The sequence below is a fragment of the Oratosquilla oratoria genome, chromosome 41 (genome assembly GCF_046742065.1).
Source record: "Oratosquilla oratoria isolate Oo_2021 chromosome 41, ASM4674206v1, whole genome shotgun sequence".
NCBI classification, from domain to species: Eukaryota; Metazoa; Arthropoda; class Malacostraca; order Stomatopoda; family Squillidae; genus Oratosquilla; species Oratosquilla oratoria.
Genome location: NC_134817.1, coordinates 8,888,047 through 8,911,342, shown reverse-complemented (window position 1 = coordinate 8,911,342; position 23,296 = coordinate 8,888,047). Strand labels below are relative to the sequence as shown.

Below are 23,296 nucleotides of genomic sequence, written 5' to 3'. Positions count from 1 at the left end.
GCTTGTTTTATACAACGTTCAGCTGGTGGTGTTTGTGATAGGTGAGTGGGGTTAGGGGCTGTAGCATAGAACTGTGTACTTATCATTGTCATACAATATTTACTAGGGGAATTTTAATTTGTGTGTGCAGGTGTCCTATTGGGATGGTTTTAGTGTATCCTGTTAGTAGTCACAATGCTTTATTTTGTATAATTTGTAAAGTGTCTATGTTTTGATGATTGTTGGGAATCATCTTGCGAAATAGAATTGCATAACAAGAAAGGTTGTTTGCAAAGGTTGAATAATATGATTGTGTTATGTACAGGGCTGTGGAGTTGGAGTCGGAAACAATTACGGTGTCACTGGAGTCAGAGTTGGTAAAAATACACCGACTCCAACTCTAGTTAAATTTACACTTTATAAGGCCTTCGTTTAGTCTGTAGAGTTATGCAGTACACACTCCTTATAAGTAGATTATATAATTTATATGTATATATATAAAATGTAATAAATCTCATTGTCTTTGCAAAACTATATATGTAAAAAAAATCTTACATTATATATTTTCTATTATTAGGTTTGTATATCCTTTACAAAGGTTATATTTCAACTTTTGTTATAAAGTACAGTATTTTTGCTTTTGAACACTTGTCACTTATTTGTAAAGATATATATTATGCCAAATGTCTTACTTAGAATTTTTTTTTTTTTTCTTTTTTACTGAATTTTCTTCAATATCCCTTCAAAAATTTTGTCTCTACTTCAGTTATAAAGTATTAACGAAGAGGTCACACATAGGAAAGCCACACTATAACATATATCTTTATTCTTTGATATAAACCAGTTATAATGATATAAGTCTACTCAAGATTGGAGCGTATGTGTGTTTTATAGGCTTTATAAAATATATAGGCCATAATCAGTTAATTACATGAAGAGTCGGAGTTGGTGGTGCCAAAAATAGAGGAGTCGGAGTCAGAGGTATTGTGTTCCGACTCCACAGCCCTGGTTATGTAACATCTTAAGATCAGTAGTGTTATGAGTTATTATGTATATATATATATATATATATATATATATATATATATATATTGTACTGTGTCTACAAAGGTGGGAATATGTGTTTATGTAAAGAATAAAGAGAACAGGCCCATCTATGAATCTCAGTGAGTATACTTTATATGGAGATGTTCCACCTATACAAATTTACAAATTATTTAATTAACTTGTTGCAGTAACTAATTTATTGCTTGTTGCAGCTGGTACCATGGTCGGCTTGATAGAGCACAAAGCGAGGAAAGGCTGCGCCAATTTGGTAAATTAGGAAGTTATCTGGTACGGGAATCAGATCGGAGACCTGGTTCCTATGTGCTCTCCTATTTGGGGAGATCAGGGGTTTCACACTTCAAGTAAGTAGACAGTTTCTCAGAAGACAGGTCTGGGATCAGTTATGATGGTTAATTGTGTATCTGAAAGGTTGCCTATCAACATGCTTTTTCATGGTTATCTTTTATAACTTCAGAATCACAGCAGTATGTGGTGACTTCTATATTGGAGGTCGTCAGTTCAATGCCTTAAGTGATCTGGTTGGCTATTATACAAGTGTCTCTGATCTGCTCAAACGGGAACGTCTTGTCCACCCTGTACCCCCACCGGAACCAGTTAATGATCTTCGGAAAGTGGTTGCAATTCTTCCTTATACAAAAATGGCAGATACCGATGAACTTTCGTAAGTAATATATTTGATTATGCTGGTTAGATTGTGATTTTGTATATGTGTGAATTAGTTCATGGTAAAGGGAATGGTGGTAGCATACAGATTGTTTTATTTTTCCCATACTAGTGCTTACATGTAGAATTTACCTTAAGTGTTCAAGATATATTTATTTTATTTTATTTTTTCCCTATTTACTTATTTATTAAGTATTTTACTATTTCATGGGTCAGATATGAGCTTGGAGCTCTTATCCAGCAGGATGATAAATGTCAATCATGAGTCTAAGATGTGGTCCAAGACCATGATGAATCACACACAGACAGTTTGGCTTCAGATCTGAAAGGTCATTTGTGTCAAACCTTTTACTTGAGATTGTTGTGCTGCAAAAGAGGGTTAGGTGAACTGTGTGTACCTGGACCTAGAGAAGGCATTTGATAAAAAACCTCACACTCAACTTGTGTGGAAATTGGAACATGATGGAGGACTGAGAGGCAAACTATTAGAATGTATTAAAGACTTTTTGAAGGAAAGATACATAAGGACAGTAGTAAAGGTTAAGATGTCAAGCTGGAGAGCAGTAACGAATGGAGTTCTACAAGGTTCAGTGCTTGCACCAATAACGTTTCTTGTCTATGTTAATGAAATGATGGAAGGAACAAGGTATGCTAACATGTTTGCAGACAATGCAAAAATCACGAGAAGACTGAAAAATGAGGAGGACAGTAGAATATTGCAAAAAGACTTGGACACTATTTTTCATGGAGCCAAGAATGGGAAAAAATTCAATACCGAAAAATGTAAAGTAGTGGAAACGGGCAATAGCGGCAAAAGGCCATCCTTAAACGAATCCTTGTGAAGCAAACACATTACAAAAGCAAAAGAGGATAACTTGATAAAAGAGAACCTGTCACCTGACAGACATATGAGCAGGATTGTGGGAGAGACATATGGACTACTGCAGAAGATTATAATGGAGTTCCATTATATCGATGAGGAGATGATGAAAAAACTCATGAAAACCCTGATACGTCCAAGACTGGAATATCCATCAGTAGTATGAGGAACTAGAATATCCATCAGTAGTATGAGGAAAGACTAAAAGTATTGGATCAACAAACTTTGAAAGATCAAAGAGAAAGAGGTGACATGATTACAGTGTTCAGGTCACTAAAAAGAATATATTGCATTTATAGAGGAGATCTCCTGATTAAAGATGGGATGGCTTTAAGAGGTCATGGAAGTAAATTAACAAAGACCACATGTCGAAAGGATTTGAAGAAATACATTTTTCCATATATATGTAAAAATATGTGGAATAGCATAGAAGGTGATATTGCCCAAGCTCAGACAATACTTGAGTTCAAATCAAACTATGATCATTGTAATTGGAAATCAGAGATATAGAATAAGTTGGAACCATACATGAATTTGAGTCTATGTTAGAAAATTAGAGAATAGGAGGCAGGACCAATGAATATTGCTGCTTCCTGTATATTACAATTAGGTAAAATTTATGCTCACACACCTGCACACTGGCTCCATGGTGCAATGGTACTGCTGTCCACCATTAATTCAGTGATCTAAGTTAAAGTCCCACCCAGGGCTGAAAAAAAAAGTCAGCATGGCTGCACTACAAGCTGGAACTCCTTTGGGAGGGTAATAGCTGTTGATCATGAGTCCAACATACAATCAATGACTATAATGAATTGCTCATACACACAGACACACACATTTTGTTATAGAAGGAGAGATAGCAACTTCCTTCTCATATTATCTATTTTATCTTTATTGTAATTTTTTTTAACATAAGAGAGGAAGAGAGAAGGAGTTTGAATGTGTTTGAGATTAAATGTCTGAGAAGTATGATAGGGGTTACTAGGCTAAATGAAGTGAGAATTGAGGAGGTGAGGAGAACAGGGGTGGAAAGGGAGTTGGGAGATAGAGTTGATGAAAGAGTGTTAGGATGGTTTGGACACATGGAAAGAATGAGTGAAGAAAGATTAGTAAAAGAGGTGTGGAAGGAGTGAATATGAGGGGGCGTCCTAGGATGAGATGGATGGTTGAGGTAAAAGGGGCATTACAAAAGAGAGGAATGTCTGTTGAAGAAGGACAAGAGAGGACAGAAGATATGGGGTGAATGGAGAAGGGTAGTGTATGTATGATGCATGAGATGGAGTGGGTGGGGGATTGGGGTGAGGAAGTATGTATGAGAAATAATTTGACGCAGCCCGAAAGGATTTCTCCCCATCTTCTCCTTTTCTTCATGAGGGGACGGAGAATGGCCTTGCTGTGGATGTGCTGTGTCTTGCGACACTGCTTCTGACCCAGGGCAGTGGACAGGATGCAGAGATGACCCATCATCCAAGAGGTGCCAAGATGAGAGGGAGGGTGGAGGGGAGTGGAGTATGTAGGGGATGGAATGGGTGGGAGTGGTTTCTATGCCTTTTTCTTTTTGGCTACCCCCCCCCCCCATGTAAGGGGGGGAAAAGCCTTTGGAGGTGCTCAGATAAGAGGGAGGATGGGAGGGGTGTGGAGTGTATTCAGGGATGGAATGGCTGGGAATGATTTTATGCCTTTCCCTTTTTGGCTACCTCCCTTGTAAGGGGGAAAAGCCTTGGTATATGTATGTAAATGTTGGAAAAAGTTATATATAGTTAGACAAAATCAAACTTTATCCCTGTTTTGTTTTTTTCTTTACAGATTCCAAAAAGGAGACATATTTTTTGTGCACAATGAACTAAGTGATGGTTGGGTCTGGGTGACAGCACATCGTACTGGGGAACAGGGGACCATATTCTCAGACCTTGTGGAAACCCTGGATGATGATATAGATCCTAATGTAGTTTTTGCCTGGTTTCACCCGGATATCACAAAAAATGATGCAATAGATATGTTAATCAAAGGTAGGGGAAAAAAGACCATGTAGAGCATGCATAGTGCCATCTTGGATGTCTGAGCTATACTGTAACACTGAAATGAATGGGAATATTTAATTGTTAGAGCAGTGAGACCAATGAAGACTGAGAAAGGAAAATTACTGCGCTCATATATATTGTGTTTATTTTATTTCTGTATTTTGTGGTCACCTAATTTCTTACAGAAGTGTAGAAATTACTGATCACATCTTACAAGTCTTCTGCTATCTCTGAAATGGAAATAATGCTATTCACAATTTTCAGATGTCTAACATATTTTCTACTAATGTTTAAATATTGTCTTTCCAAATTCTACCCTGAAAATCCCTTGAAGACAAGTTTTATATAGCTCGTCCTTGGTCACCCCCTCATGTTCACTCCCTCCACATCTGCCTTCCACACCTCTTTTACTAATCTTTCTTCGTTCATTCTTTCCATGTGTCCAAACCATCACAACACTCTTTCATTAACCCTATCTCCCAACTCCCTTTCCACCCCTGTTCTCCTCCTCATCTCGTTTCTCACTCTATCCAGCTTAGTAACTCCTACTACACTTCTCAGGCACCTCATCTCAAACACATTCAAATTCCTCCTCTTTTATATTCCATGTTTCTGCCCCATACAGTACTGCTGGCACAATCACTCCTTTGTATAATCTCCTCTTAGCATCCATTCCATTGTACAGGACAGTTTTAAGAGAGAACAGCATAATGGAGGGATAGTCATAGTACAAAATTATATGTATGTAAGTATTGGTCTTCTGTCAAATTTCACCCATATGGTCAAAGGCACAATTTTTTTCTTCTCATGTCTTTGCAGTTGTTCAGATGTCCAAGTTGGTTTCACTGCTCTACTATTTTTTATTTATTTATGTATTTATTTATTATTATTTTTTGTATGGATAGGATTGCTTTTTCATTAATGTTTTTGAAAAATGATGATGTAAACTTGCAAATATTCATTGTTTTATTTATTTATTTATTTATTTATTTATTTCTACTGCTTATTCATTCCTATTTAATTTTCTCATTTACACTTTCAGCAGGCCAGGGAAGTTTTCTAGTGAGACCTAGTGACAACTCTCCCGGAGATTATACACTTTTCTTCCTTACCAACAATATAATCCAGAGGTTTAGGATAGAAAAAAGAGGGGTCAAGTATGTAATATGGTTATTTAGAAATGATTATTTAAGTATTTCACATATGAGAAATGTAAACATGAAATATTATAGATTAATCTGTTTGTAATTTTGGATTCATCACTACTGTTTCAGGTACTTAATGGGTGGTAGAACATTTTCTTGCTTAGATGCTGTGATTAATCGATATAAGACCGAGCAAATATTAGAAGGTCATACTCTTGGTAATCCAGTAAGCAAAGTAAGCATTGTAGAAGTGCTTATATTTCTTATGAAAAGAATTCAGTGTATACTGAATAGATAAAATTTGTTTGTTGCATGAAATCACTTGAAAATAAACAATAAAGTCTTCAGTTTTTATGAGGGATTTTTTGTCTTGTTCTAATTCTTCTTCAATTTCTTCCTCTGGAGCAGCAAGGTAGTGGAGAAAGACCCGGCCTTCCTTTGATGCCCGTTAAAGAAGTTGAACAACCAGAAAAGATCTATGCCACCCTCAACGAGATTCGAGAAAAGCTGGGTGTCACCAAATTTAAAGGTATAATCCAAGCACCATATTTGAAGTTCAGTACCATTAACAGTCTGTGTATTTGTACTAATCCTGGAGAATAGGGGAGGTCTTGCAAATTCAGTTGTGTTCCTGATGCCCATGTTTTGATTCAGGTATCCAGAAGCAAGGATGGTTGTACAAAAAGAGTAAAAAGAACAAGAAGTGGAAGTGTCTATACTTTGTACTGACGGACATACTCTACTTTTATGACAATCCAAAGGTACTACTCATGTGTTATTTGATTTGGTTCATGGTTATATGAGGCATGCACTGTAGTAAGGTCATAAGCACCACAGAGTTATCAGTTAGGCATTTTCCCTCCCATCTCCCTCAATGCATTAGTAAGTTGTATACACCTTTTTACATATTTTCTTATGGTCTAGTGAACCTTGAAACACCAGTGAGTTTTCAGCTTTATGCACTGTCAATGTTTTATGCTGCAGCAAAGGTGTAAAGCAAAATGATGAAATCATTTTGTGTTAAGTATTAGAGAGATAAATTCCTTTTAAAATTGTGTAAATTAGATGAAATTGATATGGTTGCATTTGGAGATATTGTTGAAAACTTTAAATGCACTTTTCTCTCAATTTTAAAAAGGGTGTTTTTGACATTAATACAGGTTGTGCCTCATTTATATATATATATATATATATATATATATATATATATATATATATATATATATATATATATATATATATATATATAAATAATTGTAGGATCTATAGTTAAATTGTCTATAAGAATGGTTTGTATCAAGTCTAGCAAGAAATTTCAAGTTATTGTTCATGAAAGAGGGTTTGTAAAACTTGGAAGCAAAAGGTGAAAGAAGCATATAATTGTTTGGGTGGAATGAAAAGTGTTATAAGAGGGAAATGTCTGGGAATGAATGCAAAGAGAAGGTTGTCTGAAGTAGTGATTGTAACCATGGCACTGTATGGGATAGACTTGGAATTAAAGGAGGCAGAAAAGAAGAGTCGTAATTTGTTTTAAAAAGTGTGGGATGTGTAAAAATGATGGAAAAAGTAAGAAAAGTGGAGGTGAGGCAGAATACAAGGGTGGGAAGATAACTCAGATAGTGAGGAAAGACTAGTAAAATGGACTTGGAAAGCAGAAGTGGATAGGGAACATGAGAGGAAGATCAAGAATGAGGTGGCTATTGGGTAAATGGGGCATTGGATACACAAGGATTGTCTGTTGAGCCAGGAAGAGAAAGCACAAAAGATAAGAGTTAATGGGTGAAGAAATTATGCATTTTAAAGGGATATTTTTTCTTGTTTGCTCTATATATATATATATATATATATACATATATATATATATATATATATATATATATATTTTTTTTTTTTTTTTTTTTTGAGTGAGTGAGTGAGTGGATGGATAAAGAGGAGTTGCCATGTGATAAAACAGAAGGGGTTAAACCAGCTCTAGCTGTCAGACCTTGCTATGGAGTAGCTATGTCAATATGAATAGTATGGTAGGGGACGGGGACCCTTAATCATTGAGGTGCTGAGATGGAAGGTGATGATGAATGGGTTTAGATGGGTGGATGTGCTTTGACTTGGCCACTCCCCTTATAAGGGGATAAGGCCATTTAGCATGCATGTATGGATAAATAATTTTGGAAAGAATGTTCACTAGAAAATGTAGGGGAAGAATGTAGGTAAACAGATGTACACTCAGCCATTGATATAACGGACCCCCATTTAATAAATATCGGAGGCAGTAGACAAAATTCAGTGACTCAGAATAAATTTCCACATCCAATTTCCACATCCCCACACAAGACAATCATGGCATATCAAGAACCTGTCTTCTCAGTCCTTGGTAAGTGATATTAAATTACACTTAACATGTTAATTTATTATATTTATTGTACCTTTGTTCCCTCCTATTGTCTGTTAAATGGAGGGGTGGGCATATTGCTCTACATGTCTGTTCTGTTGGCTGTAGGATTACAGGATCTTTGAACATTATCTCACTTTTACATTTTCATGGATATAATGTTTTTTTCAGCGCACAAAGCCGAGAGGATTGATAGACCTCAATTGTTCCTACCTCTATCAAGTGCACGATAGCTTCTTTGAAAGACCAAACTGCTTTCAACTTGTAGAAAGAGAATTGCCATGTTTGGCAACTGTCACATACCTTTGCTCAGATTCACAGGTAAAATACTTAAAAGTTCTTGTGTGTGTGTTTTTCAGGCTGCTTTATGAAGTGTTCCTGAATGTATGGTTCTCTCAGGTGAAAAATGTTGGTATATGTCACCTGATGTAATTGAGTGATAAAACCAAAATGCCTATCCTTAAAATCTTAGGAAAAGATGGTAAAGTTTGCTGGCATACAACCATAAGTATGTCAAACATTCTTTGTAGAAACAGACTTCTCACTCAGTGCTGGCTAATGTATGCTAAATCATAGATTATTGTCCATGATCACTCTGAACTCCGTGGTATTACCCTCTACCCTTCAGTTTGCATTAATGTTGTTGACTATGAGCAAGAATAAGATATTGACAATTGATTGTATCTATACCAAGGGGTTCTTCCCCCTCAAGGGAGGCAGTGTAGTCAAAGGCATGTCCCCACTCCCACCCATTCTACTCCTACCCACCACCCTTGTTTCTCTCTCATGTTAGCTCCTTGTGAATGAAGGGTCATTCCTTTCTCCTACCCACTGCCTGGGTCAGAAATAATGCAGCAAGACACAGCACATCCACAGCCAGGCTGCTTCTCTTACACTGTGACCCACCCCCCGCACCATCCTCTCATGTGGAAATTCGAGAATATACATACATCTTGGCTCCAGGAGGAGCCAAGATAATAGGGAGGGAGGGAGGTGAATGGGAGTGGAGTATGTGGGGATGGAATGGGTGGGAGTTGATTTTATGCCTTTGTTTTTTTGCTACCTCCCTTGTAAGGGGGAAGAAGATGTTGGTATATGTATGTATGTACATACATACATATACCAAGGGTTTTTTCCTCCTTACAAAGGAGGTAGCCAAAATCAAATTCATAAATCCACTCCCACCCATGTCATCCCCACATACAGCACTCCCATTCACCACCTCTCTTTCCTTGGCTTCTAGATGACGGGTCATCCCTGCATCTCGCCCATTGCCCTGGGTCAGAAGCAATGCAGCAAGACACAGTACATCCACATCAAGGCTGCTTTACTTTATTGGCAGCCCCCTCTTGTGCAGAAAAAAAGAAGACGGAAATCCCTTCAGGCTGTATCAAAATGTCATCCATACACAACTGCCCCCCCACTCCTCTCCATCCTCTGCCATCACCCTTCCTTGCTCTGACTGACACAGAAAAGAGAAAATGTAGGGAGAAAATCCCTTTGGGCCGTGTCCAGATATCATCCATACACAGCCATTCTCCAGTCATCCCTATCCCTTGCTTTTTCCCTTTCTTGCCCAATAAACATTCCCTTCTTGCTCAAAGCTTCTTTCACCCCATCCATCCATCTCATCCTTAGTTGTCCTCACAAGTTCACTCCATCCATCTCTGCCTTCCACACCTTTCCCATCCTCCTCATCCCATATACTGTATTTGTGCATTTTAACATTTCCTCCAAGAAACATATCAATTCTTCCTCTAGTTTTGTTCCCCTTTTATTTTTACTACATTGGATATTAGAGGGAGTGGAATGTATGGGGGTGAAATGGGTGGTAGTGGGTTTATGCATTTTTACTTGAGTTACCTACCTTTTAAAGGGGCGGAAAACCTTGGTATATGTATGTATGTACATTGCATATTTCTCTCAGTTTTGCCTGGTATTCTCTCTCTCTCCTCTCCTCTCTCTCTCTCCACACTCTCTCTCTCTCTATCTTTTTTCTTTCATAATTATTTCATTTGCTCAAGTTCAATGCTGTAATGCCTTCACACCTAACAATTTATACAGTTGCCTAAATCATTAGTCGGTATAAAAAAGACCATGCAATTGAAGAAATAGTAAGTGTTCATTTTGGAACTGGGTAAAACTTGTAAGAAAGAACTAGACTGACCACCTATCCTTGACCAGGGGAAAACAAAACAACCTCTCTTTGCTTCAATAGAAAGAAATTGAGGCCATTTCGTGGATAACTACTCAGGAGATGAAGGGACAAAATCCAAAACTTCATGCAAATGTGTCTTGTAGGATTGTAAGCTGACAAGTGTGAACTTACTGCAGCTGCTCTGTACTAAAATGAAAATTTTGACCAGTTAGCAAAGCCATATTAGTTTTATTGGACTAAGATGAAACTAGTTTTCTCTCTCTCTCACTCTCTCTCTCTCTCTCTCTCTCTCTCTCTCTCTCTCTCTCTCTCTCTCTCTCTCTCTCTCTCTCTCTCTCTCTCTCTCTCTCTCTCTCTCTCTCTCTCTCTCTCTCTCTCTCTCTCTCTCTCTCTCTCTCTCTCTCTCTCTCTCTCTCTCTCTCTCTCTCTCTCTCTCTCTCTCTCTCTCTCTCTCTCTCTCTCTCTCTCTCTCTCTCTCTCTCTCTCTCTCTCTCTCTCTCTCTCTCTCTCTTTCTCAAAATGTCAGTTCATAGGGAAGCTTTCATATTGCTTAAGGTCAGTTAGTACCATTTCATTTTAATATTTCATAATGTTACATGTTTAGTACTCTCTTGTAGTGTGATTGCTTTTAACTTTGGAACAATTTATAAATAATTGTTAGATATGTACCTTTCTTTTGAGCAGGAGACTACGAATGACTGGATGGCTGTGCTGCGTCCACTCTGTGTTCCGCAGATGGTTGGGGCACCCAAACTTCAGACGCTTAAGTTCATGAAGTCCTTACAACTCACTATCATGCAGGCCACCAGGCTTCCAACCAAGATTGTGCCTAGCCCTTACTGCCTTGTAACTCTTAATCAGGTAAGAAGTTAAAGATTAATAAAAGAAATGTGGAAGGCAGAGGTGGATGGAGTGAATATGAGGGAGCAACCAAGGATGAGATGGATGGGTGGGGTAAAAGGGGCGTCGAGGAAAAAAGAGAGAAGGCAGAAGATAGGGGTGAGTAGAGAATGGATGATACTGTGAAGCATGAAAGGAAGTGGGTGGGGTATAGGGAATGGCTATGTATGAATGATATTTTGATGCAGCCCGAAGGGATTTCTCCCCGTCTTTAATGTTTCTGCATGAGGGGACGGAGAGGGAGGTCGCTGATTAAATGATGCAGTCTTGCTGTGTCTTGCTGCATTGCTTCTGACTCAGGGCGGTGGACGACATGCAGGGATGATACATCATCCAGGAGGAGCTAAGAAAAAAGGGAGGGAGGGGTGGTGAATGGGAGTGGAATGGGTCGGGATGAAATGGGTGGGAGTGGTATTGTGCCTTTTGAATTTGGCTACCTCCCTTGTAAGGGGAAAAAGCCCTTGGTATATGTATGTATAAATTTTTGTTTTTTATTTATTTATTTATTATTATTATTTTTGTTTTTATCTATTTCCTTGCTCTGGATGTGCTCTGTCTTGTGACACTGCTTCTGACCCAGGGCAGTGGACAAGATGCAGGGATGACCCATCATCCAGGAGGTGCCAAGATAAGAGGGAGGGGAGGGGAGTATGTAGGGAATGGAATGGGTGGGAGTGGTTTCTATGCATTGTCTTTTGGCTACCTCCCATGTAAGGGAGGAAAAAGCCTTTTGGTATATGTATGTAAGTATTTTTTTTTTTTTTTTTTTCCAAACCTCTTCTCATGAGTGGGAGTGGAATTATGCCTTTTGCCTTGGGATACCTCCCTTGTTATGGGGAAAAAGCCACTGGTATATGTATATATGCATTTTTTCTAATATGTACCTCTCATGAAAATTTATTCCAATTGCTTTAAAGGTAAAAGTGTGCCGAACCCGTGTAAAACCAGGACCTGACCCAGTATGGGAGGAGGAGTTCATTCTTGATGACATATCCTCAGATGTTATCATGTTCACCATAATTGTATACAATAAAGGCAAAAGAAGTAAAGACACAGAGGTAAGTAGGTATTTTGTGTGTGTTTATATTGTTCTTATATAGGGTTGAAACTGTGTTCTTCCTCCACTTATCAAACTTTACCCTAAAGTTGTTTATGGTGTTGTCTGAGAAATATTTCCATCCAACCTGTTCCATAAATACCTTTTTAGAAGGTTGTACTTCCTATTATCTTTTAATCAGTCTTGCTTTTTCAACTCTTTACTATGATATGTTTCATCTTATACCATTAGGTCCTCTCTCTCCATTTATTTTATAGCTTTTTTTTATTTAGATATAATCGTGTTGTTCTGTCTCTTCAATGAAAGCATTTCAGTTTGCTCTTTTGTAATTAGTGTGTGTATGTGTGTGTCTATGGCCAACCAGGGTGTATTGTGTTATGATGGTGATTATGATTGGAAGATGGTCAGATGCAAGGGCTCTGACCACCTTTCAAGAAAGAAGATGTTGGAGTTATACAGGGGTAACAGAAAGTTAGAGGAGTGGGTGTAGATGGTTTGATAGGGGATATGTGTGTGATTATTGGGGGGGCATGGGTATCTTGCAAGTGAACTTGACCAACAGATTGATTGATTGATATATGAATCAGTCTCCCAGATATCAGTAACTCTATACTTTGCTTGTTCATTTCTTTTTCCATTCATCTGGCTGTCAGCCTTGTGCCTTCCACTCCCAAATATCACTTGCTGTACTCAACTTAAACTTAATTTTTCTCCAACAGCTTAACTTCTCAAACTTACACAATCCTCAGTTAACATTCCTCTAGTTCTTCTTATACAGTGCTGTTTATCAACCATTCTTACACATTTTTATCCAACGTTACTCCCCAACTCATAATTTATGTTCACTTGTCTCTTTATACTAACAAGGAATAACCGTGCCTTTCTCAACATTCTCACCATACACCAGATAGGGCTGGTGCCCTGTCAGTGGTGATGCCCTATGAATTTTCTACACCAAACCTGATCTGCATACAGTTGCTCTCTCCATTTCCTTCATAGTTTTTCCTCTTGAATCTATGGCTTTTTTCCTTGGTTGGTTTGCCTGATGTCATTTTCCTTATGGCTGCCATCAGTAGTATTTGGTTGGGTGCTGTTGTTCATGATGTGACTGAACCATTTTCTCTGATTTCTTTCTACAAAACTTGTTATAGACTCAATTTCCAGTTCTCTCCTTATATCTTCGTTTCTAATTTTATCACATCTTGTTACACCTTTTATAATTTGCTGTACATGCATCTCTTTTACTTGAATTTTGCTCTTCATATTTTCATTCAATGTCCAGGTTTCTGAGCCATTGGTCTCAGTATGGTTTTGTATATCATAGTTTTAACTTGCCTGGGTATGAGTTTTTCTTTCATCAGTGAGTAAAGTGTTCGAAATTTTTTTGTCTAGCTTTGTAACCTATTTACTATTCCTTTTTCCATTTGGCATTTCTCATCTATTTTCACTCCTAGTTATTTAAATTCTTTGACTAATTTTAGCTTTTTACTTTCTAACCACATTTCTATCTTTTCCTTTTGCCTTGCTGCCATCATTACTTCTGTTTTATCTATGTTGATCATCAGTTTTGCCCTTCTTAATGCTCTGTTCTAATCATTCAGTGCATTTTGAAGTTTGACAGGTTTATTTGCAACCAGTGAATAACTTTGCCTAATAACTTAATTTATTACAGGTTGCAGAAGTAACGATTGAACTCAATAATCTTAGAAATGGCGAAGAAGTAGAGGAATGGCACAATTTGTCTGGCATCACTCCTGTTGGTGATTGGGGTACAATCAGACTACGATATCGGTAGGTCTTTTATGCCTCTTGTGATATCCAGACTTTGAATTGAAATCTGGTGTTTATTTTGATAAGCTTGCCAGCAACTGCCACTTTCATACAAACGTGTCTACCAATGTATATACCAGGAGCATTTTCCACCTTATAAGGGTGGTAGCCAAGTCAGAATCACATACCTACTCCCACCCATTCCACCCCTGTCCACCACCCTTTCTTCTCTCTCTTCTTTGCTTCTCATGGATGATCACTCAAGTGATCATTCTTTCACAGCATTGTGTTTATATGGAGGCTACCTGCCTTATAGGGGGAAAAAGCTGTTGGTATATACATAGATAGGATGTATATGGAGCATTTTATGAGGGTCATGGGCCTTTTTTAGAGTGAACTCTCTGGTGGCTATGAAGCCTGAATGTGTCCTATTTCCAGCTGATTGAAGTAACTGTAATTTGGCTAATATTTTGTTGATGCAGCATTGTACTATTGTTGTTGGGTTATGTGAAACAAGTTATATATATATATATATATATATATATATATATATATATATATATATATATATATATATATATATATATTAAACTTTGCACTCATTTTCCCTTGTTTTTTGTAGGTATTTCCATGACCTCATTATGCCAAGTGAGGAATACAACAGTCTGAAGGAATTGCTTTTGGACCCAAGGCTGGAGGCTGTGCAAGCTCTTGCAGATGTGTGCCATTTAGATAGGAACCCACTTGCCACATCTCTACTTCGAGTCTTCAGGTAAAGAAAAAGCCTTTGGAATATATATGTATGTAATGAGTAATAGACATTTGGGAATGGATTCTAAGAGGAGATTGTATGAAGGAGTGATTGTACCAACAGTACTATCTCCCAGCTCCATTGTTACTCCAAATCTGGGTCTTATCTTCTCATTTCTCTGTACCCATCCTTGTAACTCCCACCATACTTCTCAAACACCTAATCTCAGTCACATTCAAATATCTTGTTTTTATCTCCCTTACATTCGATGTCTCTGCCGTGTAGTGTTATAGGCACAATCATCACCCCCATATAATCTTTTTGTATCCATCCCCAGATTTATTCATTTATTTATTACTTTTTATTTATTTATTTATTTTTGGTGTATAACTTCATTCCCCCAAGACATTTACTTGCTACCTTCACTGTGTAGTGTACCTCCACGCCCTACTCCTCCATTCCCCTGCTATATGTGACCCTTGGTCAAATGAATATGCACACTACCTACCACATCAACACACTGAGGATACACACTCCCACCTCCAACCACTCAGTGATGCAAATACATACACCTGAATGCACACCAGTCCACATGGCTATACATAGTAGACCAAAAAGGAAACAAGTCCTAGATCAGCTCCTCTACTTCAACATACTGTCAATAAACTTCACAAGACAACCTTCACCCCCTACACAACTAACAAGACCACTGCCTTTCAGTGGGTCTTTAAATGTTTCAGTAAACAGAAGATTCATCAGCATTAATCATAAAGGTTGACCCAGATATATTTTTACTTTTCAGAAATGAAAGACGGGAACATGATCTCCTTCAGCGTCTCACCGAACACGAAATTGAAAGTGAGGTAGAAACAAGCACTTTATTCCGAGCAGCGTCTCTTACAACAACCTTGCTGGACCTCTACATGAAGTCCACCTGTACACAGTTCCTCAGTGTTGCTATTGCCGACACGATGTACAAGATTTTAGAGTCTAAGCAATCTTGTGAAGTAAGTAATAGAAATACACATGCTGAGTTTACATTAAGGATTGTTAATAATGATAATAATGATTTATCTGTGGAGGAAGGACAGGAGAGGACAGAAGACAGGGGTGAATGGAGAATGGTTGTATATGGATGAGGTTGTGATGCATGAGGTGGAATGGGTGGGGGATGGGGGGGTGAGGTAGTATGTGTGAGAAAAATTTGATGTAGCCCGAAGGGATTTCTCCCTTTCTGCTTGGGGGGACGGAGAGGGGGGTCGCTGATTTTATGAAGTGGCCTTGCTGTGGATGTGCTGTGTCTTGCGACACTGCTTCTGACCCAGGGCAGTGGACAAGGTACAGGGATGACCCGTCATCCAGGAGGTGCCAAGATAAGAGGGAGGGGAGTAGGAGTGGAGTGTATTAGGGATGGAATGGGTGGGAATGGTCTTGATGCTTTTGATTTTTTGGCTACCTCCCTTGTAAGGGGGAAATACCCTTTGGTATGCGTATGTATGATATATATATATATATATATATACATACACATACGTACATATGCCAAGGCTTTTTCCCCCTTACAAGGGAGATAGCCAAAAAGAAAAAAGGCATAAAATCATTCCCACCCATTTCATCCCTGAATACACTCCACACCCCTCCACCCTCCCTCTTCTCTTAGCACCTCCTGGATGACAGGTCATCCCTGCACCTTGTCCACTGCCCTGGGTCAGAAGCAGTGTCACAAGACAGAGCACATTCACAGCAAGGCCGCTTCATTAAATTGGCGACCCCCCCCCCCTCTCCATCCCCCCATGCATAAAAGGAGAAGACGGGGAGAAATCCCTTTGGGCTGCATCAAATTTTGCTCACACATACTACCTTACCCCCCATCCCCCGGCCCATTCCACCTCATGCATCACAACATCATCCATATACAACCATTCTCCATTCACCCCTGTCTTCTGTCATCTCCCATCCTTCCTCAACAGACATTCCTCTCTTCCCCAAAGCCCCCTCACCCCATTCATCCACCTCATCCTAGGACATCCCCTCATGTTCACTCCCTCCACATCTGCCTTCCATACTTCTTTTACTAGTCTTTCTTCACTCATTCTTTCCATGTGTCCAAACCATCCTAATACTCTTTCATCAACCCTATCTCCCAACTCCCTTTCCACCCCTGTTCTCCTCCTCACCTCCTCATTTCTCACTCTATCTAGCCTAGTAACCCCCATCATACTTCTCAGACACCTCATCTCAAACACATTCAAACTCCTTCTCTCTTCCTCTCTCATGTTCCATGTTTCTGCCCCATACAGTGCTGTTGGCACAATCACTCCTTCATACAGTCTCCTCTTAGCATCCATTCCCAAATGTCTATTCCTCATTACACTTTTTAATCCACCAAGGCATTTACTCGCTTCTCTCAATCTACATTCTACCTCCACTCCACCTTTTCCTGCCACATTTGCACCCAAGTATCTAAAACTATCCACTTCCTCCAGTCGCTCTCCCTTAATGCTCACTTCCAGTCTGCTGCCACTTTCACCCCTTGAACATCTCACCTTACTTTTACCCACATTTACCTTTAGCTTTCTTCTATCACATACTCTCCCAAACTCTGTCACCAACTTCCTCAATCCCTCCTTCAATCCTGCCACAAGCGTAGTGTCGTCAGCAAACAACAGCTGGCTCACCTCCCACTTTTCTCCATTTTCTTTAACCATCTCCAATCCCTGACCCACCACCCTTGCATTTACCTGTCGCACTACCCCATCCATGTACAAGTTGAACAGCCAGGGCAACATAACACATCCCTGACGAAGTCCCACCTTTACCTCAAATTACTCACTCTCTCCATTTCTAATCCTGACACAAGCTCTACTACTCTCATAAAAACTCTTGACAGCTCCTAGAAGCTTTCCTCCTATCCCGTATATCCGCAAAACCTCCCATAGTGCCTTTCTGTCTACCCTATCATAAGCCTTTTCCAGATCCATAAAAGCCCAAAAAACATCCTTCCCCTTTCCTATAGCTTTCTCACATATCTGTCTTACCACAAAAATCTGATCTTCATAACCTCTACCTGTCCTAAATCCACACTGTTCCTCACCAATTACTCCCTCTGTTCCTCTCCTAATCCTCTCAATCAAGATCCTCCCATAAGCCTTCCCAACTACACTTAACAAGCTAATCCCTCTGAAACTACTGCATTCACACTTTTTTCCCTTTTCCCTTGTAAAGTGGAACTATACAGGCACTCCTCCAATCCTCCGGCACTCTACCCTCTCTCCAGCAAACATTAAATAACCTCACCAGCCAGTCTACCATCACTGTACCTCCTTTTTTAAGACATTCTACATGGCATCCATCCAGACCAGGTGCCTTACCTGCTTTCATCATCTTAACAACTGCCTTCACTTCATCCTTCCTTATTTCTCCTCCATTTCCCTCACTCATCATGGTCTTTTTCTTAGCACTCCACACTACAGCTATCTTTCTCTCCCTATCCTCCTTCACATTTAGCAACTCCCTAAAATATTCTGCCCATCTTCCCCTTACTGCCTTCTCTTCCATGATCATCTCTCCATCTTCACCTTTTACCTTTTCTTCTCTACTTGATTTGCCTCCTCTTTCTCTCTTAATTTCTTTCCAAAACATCTTTATATATACTATGAATAGAAGTGAGTGGTGAGTGAGTGGAAAATGGTTGTATATGGATGATGTTGTGACTGCATGAGGAGGAATGGGTGGGGAGGTGGGGGGTGGGGTAGTATGTGTGAGTAAATTTTTGACGCAGCCCGAAGGGATTTCTCCCCGTCCTCGCCTTATATGCAAAGGGGGACGGAGAGGGGGGGTCGCCGATTAAATGAAGCGGCCTTGCTGTGGATGTACTGTGTCTTGCGACACTGCTTCTGACCCAGGGCGGTGGGCAGGGTGCAGGGATGACCCGTCATCCAGGAGGTGCTCAGATGAGAGGAAGGGTGGGAGGGGTGTGGAGTGTATTTAGGGATGAAATGGGTGGGAGTGTTTTTATGCCTTTCCCTTTTTGGCTACCTCCCTTGGAAGGGGGAAAAAGCCTTGGTATATGTATGTATGTATGAATAGAAGTGGCCCAAGAATGGAACCCTGAGGAACTCCAACCATAAAATTTTCCTTCTAGAAGTTTTGCCATTTAGAACAACTCTATTTTCAATCATTTAACCAATTACTAGTCCAATTTAATAGGCTACCACTTATTCCATGTGAAGCTAATTTGGTAAGTAATCTTTCATGGAGGACTGCATCAAAAGCTTTTGCAAGTCTAGATATATCAAATCTATATTGTTCCTTTTGTCATAATTCGAGATGACTGTGTTGCAGAATTTGAGTAAGTTAGTCACACAAGAATGTTTCCATCTGAATCCATGTTGGCAATCATTTATCAAACAGTTACTTTTTAAATGATGTTCGATAGCATCTCTGATGATCATTTCCATCATTTTTCCTATGACTGAAGTCAAGCTTATAGGCCTGTAGCTATTTAGTTTCTTTTTGTCACCTTTTTTGAATATGGGAATAACTTTAGCTAGCTTCCATTCTCTTGGGACATCTCCGGATTTGATGGATTTCTTGAAAATAATTTTTGATGAACAGTAATCTCATTTTTCATTTCCTTTAAGATTCTTGGATGCCAGCCATCAGGCCCTGGTGTTTTATTAACTTTGAATTTTTCTATACACTTTTTCTTTTTTTCTTTTGTTATATTTACTGAAGTAAGTTCACCCTAGACTTTTCACAGGTTACAGTTGTGTGATGTTGTAGGTGTTTTGTATATTTTAGACAATAAGAATCTTAAATGATACTAGCTTTTATTGTTTCAGCTGAATCCCAACAAGATGGACAACCCCAATGATGCCTGTGCCAATGCTGAATTTTTACTAAGAATTTTAGATGAGATTACACAAAGTATCTTTTCTTCAGCAACAGCATGCCCAATGTAAGTCAGATATAAATGGTTTCTTTCTCCTCTTCTTCTGTCTCTCCCCCCCCTCCACACACACCTTGTATTCAATTGTCATATGACCTTCAGCCCACATGTCAAAGATCTGTTAATGAAAATCAACAAAAAAAATGTCCATTGAAAAACCTGACTTTCAACAACAGAAAGAAACGTACAAGTACAGTAATCTCTTGGTATATCAAGCCTCATTATTATGATTTTTTTTTTTTTTTTTTTTTTTATGATGACCACCATTTTCCATCTGAAATACCCACTAATGTAACAAATGTAGTTTGTTGTATAAGATGGAACTTTCCAAAGAATGATGCATACATTCATGTACCAAAGGATTTTTCCCCCTTACAAGAGAGGTAGCCAAAAAACAAAGGCATAAAATTGACTCCCACTCATCCCATTCCCACATACTCCACTTGCCTCTACCTGATTCCCTACCTCTTGGAACCTCTTGGATGATGGGTCATCTCTGCATCTCACCCACTGCCCTGGGTCAGAAGCAATGTAGGAAGAGACAGCACATCCACAACAAGGCCATTTCATTAAATTGTCCCCTCATGCAGAAAAAGAGAAGATGGGGAGAAATCCATTTGGGATGTGTCAAATTAATTTTTCACACGTGCTCCCTCACCCCCCATCCCCCACCCACTCCCTTCACAGCATCATCCATACACAACCATTCTCCATTCACTCCTATCTTCTGTCTTCTCCTGTCCTTTCCTAATGCCCCTTGTACCCCTTCCATCCATCTCATCCTTGGTCGCCCCCTCATGTTCATTCCCTCCACATCTGCCTTCCACACCTCTTTTACTACAAAGGATTACAAAGGCAAAGCATGCCGACAGGAGACCTTTTGATCCATATCTAGGTCGGATGCACAAAAAAAAAAAAAAAAAAAAAAAAAAAAAAAAAAAAAAAAAAAAAATCATATTAATAATAAATTAAAACTATAACAATGTAAATAACAATTAAAATACATAAATAAATGCATTGGTATAGTTGCATAACAAACAAACAGGTGAATAGTAATTGATAATAAATTGACATATAACTAATAATAAATGAAAATCAGACAGACAAATTATAACAAAACAAAAACAAATAATATAACATCAATTATAATAATTACAGCATCTTACTTAGGTATTTATCTAAATGATTCTTAAAGCTTCGAACTGAACTACATTGCACTACCTGTGCAGGAAGTTTATTCCATTCATTAACTACACGGTTGGCAAAGTTGTTTCTACCTACTTCCAAATTGAATCTATTTCCGGACAGTTTGAGACCATTGTTTCTTGTCTGATTCTCATTCAATGTGAAAATTTGGTCACTTTTGATGTTGTCAATTCCCTTTAAAATCTTAAAGACCTGTATCAAGTCACCTCTGAGTCTACGCTTTTTTAGGGAAAACAGATTCATGTGCTTAAGTCGATTTTCGTATGATTTATTTTTGATATTTGGAATCAGTTTTGTGGCTCGCCGTTGTACTTTTTCCAGTCTGTCAATGTCTTTAATGAGATTCGGTGACCATACGGAAACAGCATATTCCAAATGTGGACGAACTAACGATTTATATATAGCTTGTTAATGAGTGATGGACTTTTGAAATCAAAAGATCGCGCAATCAATCCCAGAATCTTATTTGCTTTCTCAGAGGCTGAAATACACTGCTTGGATGATTTGAGGTCGTTACTGATAATTACGCCGAGATCTTTTTCACTATCCACTTTTGTTAACGAATTTCCAAATAACTTGTAATCGTACTTGCTGTTATTTTTACCTATGTGCATTACCTTGCATTTACTTGTGTTAAATTTCATTAGCCACTTTTCAGACCATTGCTGTAATTGATCTAAATCTTCTTGAATATCTAATTGGTTTGAGTGATCATTTGCCACTCCGCACAGTTTTGTATCATCAGCAAATTTGGAAACAGTAGATTTTAGTCCATGGTCTATATCATTTATATATACTATGAATAGAAGTGGCCCAAGAACGGAACCCTGAGGAACTCCACTTGCAACACTTTTCCATCCAGAAGTTTTTCCATTTAAAACAACTCTCTGTTTTCGACCTTTCAACCAATTACTAGTCCAACCTAATAGGCTACCACTTATTCCATGCAAAGCTAATTTAGTAAGTAGTCTTTCGTGTGGGACGGTATCAAAAGCTTTTGCAAAGTCTAGATATATTAAATCTATATTGTTTCTTTTGTCATAATTCGAGACAACTGTGTTGTAGAATTCGAGTAAGTTAGTCACGCAAGAACGTTTCCGTCTGAAACCATGTTGGCTATCATTTATCAAACGATTACTTTCTAAATGATATTCGATAGCATCTCTGATGATAGTTTCCATTATTTTTCCTACGATCGAAGTCAAACTAATAGGCCTATAGTTATTTGGTTTCTTTTTGTCACCTTTTTTGAATATGGGAGTAACGTTAGCTAGCTTCCATTCTCTTGGGACATCTCCGGATATGATGGATTTCTTGAAAATAATTTCTAATGGAACAACAATCTCATTTTTCATTTCCTTTAAGATTCTTGGATGCCAACCGTCAGGCCCTGGTGTTTTATTAACTTTGAGTTTGTCTATACACCTTTTAATTGTTTCTTTTGTTATATTTACCGTAGTGAGTAAGTTTACCCCAGACTTTTCACAGGTTTCAGTTTGGAATTCACTTTGAGGTGTTTCGTTTACGAATACCGAGCTAAAATAATTGTTTAAGAGATTACACATTCCTTCATTTGAATATTCAAGTTGACCGTCAGCAGATAATAGTGGACCAATGTGATTCCTAACAACCTTTTTATCTCTAATGTAACTATAGAATTCTTTGGGATTCTCTTTGGATTTCTCAGCGATGTTCATTTCGTATTGTCGTTTTCTTTTTCTTATTGTCTTTTTTAAATCTCTCTGTATTGATACATAACTTTCATAGTCATTAGATGCACCCGAGCACTTATATTTCTTATAAGCCTGTCTCTTTTTAGCAATACTTTTTTCAGTTTCTTTGTCGAGCCACCTTGGGCGAGCCTGATTTGGGGGACGTCTGTCCTTAAAAGGAATGTAAGTTTGAATCATCTTAGTGAGCGTATTTTGAAATATTTCCCACATCTGATCTACAGGCCTTTCGTTTAATTTTTCCTCCCAATCTGTAAGCTGAAGCTCCTGACGTAGTTCTATGAACTGAGCTTTACTGAAATCGGGTATTTTAGAAGCACAAGTATCTATTCTAAAATTGTTTAGGAGTTTGAATCTGACTAAGTTGTGATCGCTATTTGCAACAGATTCACCGACTTCTACATCAGTTGCCATGCTTTCGCGGCTAGTGATCAATAAATCGAGTAAGTTTCCATATCTTGTGGGCTCTTTTACATGCTGAATTAAGTAATTGTCACCAAGAAAATCAATCAAGCGACTACCTATATGGCCATGTTCAAGGGTCATCCAATCAATGTCAGTAAAATTGAAATCACCCATTATCAATAAATCCCGGTTGCAGAAACTAGACAGTTCTTGAAATAACAGT

At 38.6% G+C, this 23,296-nt stretch overlaps 1 protein-coding gene across 3 annotated transcripts in view; it reads left to right on the top strand.

Moving 5' to 3' along the window:
- Nucleotides 1-23,296, top strand: part of vap (RAS p21 protein activator vap) — a 47,072-nt gene that overhangs the window by 5,795 nt on the left and 17,981 nt on the right. For 2 of the 3 annotated variants that reach the window (XM_076177967.1, XM_076177966.1), the window contains exons 2-15: nt 1,239-1,388; nt 1,502-1,708; nt 4,397-4,599; nt 5,654-5,768; nt 5,886-5,991; nt 6,165-6,285; nt 6,411-6,517; nt 8,317-8,466; nt 10,988-11,164; nt 12,121-12,261; nt 13,933-14,051; nt 14,653-14,802; nt 15,584-15,788; nt 19,626-19,741. In XM_076177967.1, the coding sequence (XP_076034082.1) occupies nt 1,239-1,388; nt 1,502-1,708; nt 4,397-4,599; nt 5,654-5,768; nt 5,886-5,991; nt 6,165-6,285; nt 6,411-6,517; nt 8,317-8,466; nt 10,988-11,164; nt 12,121-12,261; nt 13,933-14,051; nt 14,653-14,802; nt 15,584-15,788; nt 19,626-19,741 (2,067 nt within the window). The remainder of the gene's footprint in view (nt 1-1,238; nt 1,389-1,501; nt 1,709-4,396; nt 4,600-5,653; nt 5,769-5,885; nt 5,992-6,164; nt 6,286-6,410; nt 6,518-8,316; nt 8,467-10,987; nt 11,165-12,120; nt 12,262-13,932; nt 14,052-14,652; nt 14,803-15,583; nt 15,789-19,625; nt 19,742-23,296) is intronic. The other variant, XM_076177968.1, reaches the window with a different exon arrangement.